At 46.1% G+C, this 6000-nt stretch overlaps 1 protein-coding gene across 20 annotated transcripts in view; it reads right to left on the bottom strand.

The window, feature by feature from the left end:
• Positions 1-3437: 3437 nt before the first annotated feature.
• Positions 3438-6000, bottom strand: part of RIN2 (Ras and Rab interactor 2) — a 208264-nt gene continuing 205701 nt past the window's right edge. For all 20 annotated transcript variants that reach the window (XM_070802118.1, XM_070802117.1, XM_070802114.1 and 17 more), the window contains one exon: positions 3438-5281. In XM_070802118.1, the coding sequence (XP_070658219.1) occupies positions 4958-5281 (324 nt within the window). In that variant the 3' untranslated portion in view covers positions 3438-4957. The remainder of the gene's footprint in view (positions 5282-6000) is intronic.

Below are 6000 nucleotides of genomic sequence, written 5' to 3'. Positions count from 1 at the left end.
ACACACACACACACACACACATATAAATATTAAACCTTTGGTACCTGTTACTGCCTTTCTTTTTTTCATAAGAAAAATTGCCAGCAAATAGTAACAGGGATGAGGAAGTAGAAATAACCATTGGCAGTGGAAAATTTTCAAAGTTGATTATCTCATGATAATAGTAACTAATATTCAACGTGCTGGTGGAGAACTGGGTACTAAGACCTCACATGGATTAATTCAGTGCCGTATGGCTCTCAGAGGAGTTAAGAGGAAGATGCTCTTAGTTCCTCGGCTGGTAAGAAGTGCCTGTTTGACAGTGGGCATGTTTGTGTGTTTTGTGGATAGATGCTCTGGGCGTGATTTTATTTTATATGCATCTATAGCTACATTTTTCAGCTTCTTAAATCGTTCCTAGTGAATTTGGTAGAACTGCGCTCTCCAATATTGTAACCACGAGCCAATTTTGGCTCTTAAACATTTGACATCTGGCTAATAAGATGTGACATATGTGCCCAGTACACACAAGATTTTGAAGACAATGAAAAAAAATGAATGTAAAATATCTCTGAGATTTTAGATTAATTGTTGAACTATTATATTTGGGATATCATGGGTTAAATATAATAGATTACTAAAGTCAAATAAATTATTAGTAATACTGCAATATAGTGCTATTGATTTCACCCATTTGTTTTTCTTCTCTCCTTAATGTGGCTACTAGAAAACTGAAACTCACTTATGTGGCTTGCTTCCTATTTGCTGGAACAGCACCGTGTTACGAGCACATTTTCTATGGTCTTTTGCTGAAATCAGGCAGATGAGATGAAGAACTTGTACTTGATTAGTTGTTGGGGGCTGTAGACAAGGTCTTACCTCTCCCAGGTGCGTGTCTCTCCTAAGACCTGTGTCTTGCTCTAGCCTGGTATTTCTCAGCCCCAGTGGAATCACCTTGGAAATTTCAGTAAAAGCTGCCGCCTGGATCCTGCGTGCAGAGATTCTGATGGTCTGGACAGCTTGGCCATCGGGGGTTTTTTAAAGGCCTGCAGGTGAGCTGAAGAAGCAGTGGAAGTTGAGAACCTGATGGGAAAAAAGAACCTGCAGAACTGAGCCCTGGGGACTGAGGTAGTGGGAGGGAGCGGAGGGGGTGGGGTGTTGGCAGAGGGGCTTGGCTCACTCTGCATCTCTCGTACAACTAGATAAGCATGGTGTGGAAAGGCCCAGGAGAATGGTCAGAGCCTGCACAGCTCATTAAAAACTAAACTCCTCTCCCCTTCAGGGTCCTGCGGTGGGGAGGGGAGGAGTGGAGCTCAGTTGGGGTGGGGGTGGTGAGAATGCTTTCAGCTGTGTGAGGTGACACTTCCCCAGGGACCCCAGGGAGGGCTGGCTGCAGAGGTGTATGCCTCTCTCACCTCCAGGGGCCACAGGGCCGAGAGATGCTGCCCTGGAGGAAACCACAGCACTGAGCTGAGACTGGCCTTACCCCCCACCACACCCCCAGCCCCCAGCCTTTGTCCACAGGCTCTGAGTATCCTCCCATCCAGGCCGAGAGCCAGAGTCCAGGAGACGCTATAGCAGTTCTGTGTTTGGTCAAAGGAAATACTCGAATCCATTCATATGATATTCTAAATGTCTACCTACTACGTACAGAATTTCAGAATTCAGGCAACTTTCAACTCTTGAAGGTTAGATTATTAGCATCAAGACAAGAAACTGCCCCCTCAAACCCCCGCTGACTTCAATCAAAGCTGCCCCCCCCCCCCCCGCCTGCAGACTTGCCTGTTGAGCAGGGGTCTGGCTACCACTTTATTAAACATATTGGCCCAGATCTTTCTGAATAATTTTTTATAAAACTTCCCCTGCATACCTTCCTGACAAAGTCACTGTTCCAAGGGGGCAGATGGTCCCACCTGCCACCCATCCTTCCATGCTGGAGCGAGACATCTTTTTCGAAGCACATGTTCTCTGAGACCAACCATCAGATCTTCCTCCGTCTATCTCTTCTATTTTTCTACGATCCGTTTAGGATTCTGCCATGTTTTGTGAACTTACCCTATGTCCAAGTTGATCAGGGCTCACTAAATGAACAACTTTTGCTCTCAAATTCACCATCATCAACACAACTTGGAAAATGATTACTTTTTAGGATTTTTACCATCAGATACTGCCAGGCGATGAAAACAGCTGTGTCCATGTACGTAACCTTTCCTTCTCAGATCTTTGGGGGAGTAAGTGGGCAGTGCTGAAGACTGTCAGAGCACTCTCTCATTTCCAGACTCTTAAAGATGAAAGGAAGAGCTGCCCAGCGGACGAGAAGCCGCATTTATGAATGAACGCATTCATGGCTGGGTTTCCTGCCTTCTGTGTTTCCTTACAGATCTAAAGTTGTAACTTCCACACAGTACTGAACTACATGAACAGTTTCTATTTCTATTCTCTGTCCCGCGAGGAGAGAATACTTGGCAGCGCATGTAACGTTAAAAAAAAAAAAAAAAATTCCTTTCCTCTGGCTGGCATTCAACTTTTATATTTTTAGATTTGGAAATACGTTTTCCTCTCCCTCCACCCAGCATGTATATTTTTATTCTCCTCTGACTCCTTCCAAACTGCAGCAAAATCTGTTTCCTGGCAATTTGAGAAGTGAGAACTGTCAGAGTTGGGGGAAAAAAAGTGAGGAGACATGTGATGCTGTCATGTTAGCATGGAAACATTGCCCAAGGACGAAAGCAGGGGCTGTCTTGTGATGTTTTCTTCCGCTCACACCAGCATCCTATTTTGATCTCACCGAAGTTTACTCCAGCTGTCCCCCATTCAGACATTGTGACCCTCGTGAAATCAGCAGTGTACCGACTTCGGAAGATAAGGAGAGCTGACGACTTCAGGAGATAAGGAGAGCTGACGCTCTCACAACCATCAGGACCAAACTGCATTTGCAATTCATTGTAAATATACAAAGCAGGCAGCCCGCTCAGCTATAGCTCTGATCTTAAAGTGCCCATCCTACTGCTGGGTTAGAAAGTTCGTTCCTTCAGCAAGGACTTATCGTGCCATTGCTCTCTGCCAGGCTTGGCTCCAAGCAGTAGGAACAGGGCAGCTTCTGCAACGTTGGTTTTGCAACAACCCTAAACTCTCAGCCTGGGCACTTTAGAGGTTACATAAGACCTGGGCAGCAGGGGTTGGGGAGAGAGGGAGCGGAGTGGGGAGAGGAGTGTCTGCAGAGCTCCCAGAAATGCCAAATCCTTTCAGGTTAGAAGACCATCTTTTCCTTCTGCTGCTGGATTTTTGCCTCCTATCAGAATACGAGCTGACTTAAAAAAAAAAAAAAAACAACACATCAACTTTTCTGTTTCCTGTCTGAGGATTATCTAACCACAAACACCAGCACGGATTCCAGTTTTACATAACACTCTGTGGTACATCATTACACTCCGCTTCCCAAAGAAAAAGAGACAACGTGAGGATATTGCAAGAATTATTTTCACACATGAATTATCGTACAGTATTACAAAGAGTTATGTGCAAAACTCCATTAAAAATCATTTACAAAAGGAAGTACAACACAGTATGTGTTGAGGGTTCCAGATGTATAGCAAAAGCTTGAAAAGGTACAAAGTAGAAAGCCAAACAAATCAGATGACTGGGCATCTTTACACAGTACAATAACATATTTCCATAACTACCTGTGTGACACGAATACAAGAACTCATTCTCTGTGCAACCCCCAGACCCCCACCCAAACAGGTTTCATAAAACAGAAATTGAACTTCACCACACATTCCTAGAACACAGACAGGCTTTTTTGGTGCATCGGCAAACTCCTTTCCAAAAGGTATTTATTTAACTCAATGAAACTCACATTATGTGGTTTCTGCCCCATAGAATTTGATGCTGTTAGTTTTGATTTATGTGGAAAAAGGGGGTGGGGGGGGAAACTGTTGCTCTAATTTTTTTTTTTCCTCGTGGGGTTTTCAAAATTGCTTCCAAAAGCAAATAACATGGGACAGATTTTGCAAACCTCACTGCATATTTACAGTATTTTCGGCATAGGTGGTTCCTTCTACCTCCTTTTCCCACTTCCTGTACGGAGCCTGAACCAGCAGGCTCCACTCCTTAGTCTTCTGTTAAGAGTCTGTATTTCCCTCTCAGTCTCTCTCTACATTCATTTCTCTCCTGATCGTCAGCATCACTTGGTGAAAACACAAAACAACACGATAGCACTGAGCGTGAACAAGGTAAAAACAGTACATCAGATCCCCAAAGGCATCCTGTGGCCAGTGTCAGAAATACACCGCTGTAAGAAACCCAGCCGTCTCTCCCCACAGAGTGGCCGAAACATCCAGTTACGGGAGAGAGACTTTTAAAATGCAATACTCTCAAATCCAGCAAGAGATTTCTTTTTTTGCATCAATGTTAAAATCACATGCATAATTATAGAATATCTTAAAAGTTACAAAAATATTTTAAAAACCAATCCTGACAGTTTACCTGCAACTGCTATAAAATCTTCTATGAAATATATAAAAACACAAAGGCTCTTCGTAAAAAAAAAAAAAAAGGAAGGAAGGGTGGATGAAGGCATCCACAGAACTGAGAGGTCCTTGATGCACTGCATCGGACAGTCTTGTCAAACGCCTGCTGCTGAACTCGAGAGGAGCTGGTTCTTAAATGTTTATTCAGTACATATACACACACGTGAGCCAACCTGAAACCTGGCTGAGGGGTAGGCAGCAAGCTATCCAGGGACACTTGAACCACTGGATGCAACTCTCCACCTCTGAAGGACAGGTCCTCCTCTTTGCTGAACCTCAGCGAGCTCGCTGGGGAGTCGTGGTTAAAGATGCCCTTGGCCAATTGGGCCTGTGGATGGCTCGGTCACGGGTCCTCAAGGAGGTGACTGCACAAGCCCGTGGACGCCAGAGGCCAGGTTCCTAAGTCTTCCTCTTTGGATGCACCACTGGGAAGCCTTGTGAGTCCCCTAGGAGGTGCTGAGGTCTTCCTCCCCGTTCTGGAAGATGATGCCATAAGGATCCTTCTTGATGCGCTTGTAGACGAAGTGGAAGACGTGGGGCTGTGGCCGGCTGTGCAGCTCGGCCTTGATCTTCTGTGGGTATGTGTCCTCTGCGAGTTGCTGCCACGTTTCGTCCACAAAGAGGAAGAGGCTGTACTCCTGGGGCTCGGCCACCTTGAACTTCTCTGCACAAAGCTGACACACATCTTCAGTGGTGACGTACGGCCTTACGAGGAGGGTCTTTCCAGTGCAGCCACTGTTGACCTCCTGGAATGCAACCCGGAGGTAATTCTGCAGGGGGGATGGGAAAGAGATTCGGGGGTACAGAGTCAGAAGAGGAAGAGAGACGGCACAGGTGAACCCATGGGATGCCAAGGAGAGGCTGGCAGGTGAGCCTCACCGGGACATCCGGTGTCAGAACACGAGGCCCCAGGTAGGGAAGGGGGCTGATCCCAGGCGGGACAGTGGCGAGCACGCTGTGTGGTCTGGGTTGCTGTACTGTTGTTGTCGTTTAGTCGCTCAGTCGTGTCCGACTCTTTGCAACCCCACGGACTGTAGCCCGCCAGGCTCCTCTGTCCATGGGATTCTCCAGGCCAGAATACTGGAGTGGGTTGCCAGATCCAGGGGATTTTTCCAACCCAGGGATCGTACCCGCGTTTCCTGCATTGGCAGGCGGATTCTTTACCAACGAGCCACCAGGGAAGTCCTGTAATTCATCTCAAATGTCAGAAGCAGGAAGTCTGTTCAGACCTGCTCTTTCAGTCCCTTTTATAAAGCTGGGCTGAGAAATTCCTGGTAAACAGTGTCAACTTACTGCTACCCCGATCTTGTCCCTCTAGCCTCCAAAATTGTGAGAAATAAATTTCTGTTGTGCACAAGCCAAAAAAAGAGTGTCAACTAGAACTGATGCCGGGTTTATTCCCAGTTTGAAAATTAAACCAAAGGGCAGAAGAACCTGAACCAGAATAGCAGGGCGAGACACATAACGTGAGGACACAGGCCCTGTTGGT

This window comes from Bos indicus, chromosome 13, assembly GCF_029378745.1.
Source record: "Bos indicus isolate NIAB-ARS_2022 breed Sahiwal x Tharparkar chromosome 13, NIAB-ARS_B.indTharparkar_mat_pri_1.0, whole genome shotgun sequence".
Lineage (NCBI taxonomy): Eukaryota > Metazoa > Chordata > Mammalia > Artiodactyla > Bovidae > Bos > Bos indicus.
Note: the sequence above shows the minus strand (reverse complement) of the source record. Positions and strands in the feature narration are given on the sequence as shown.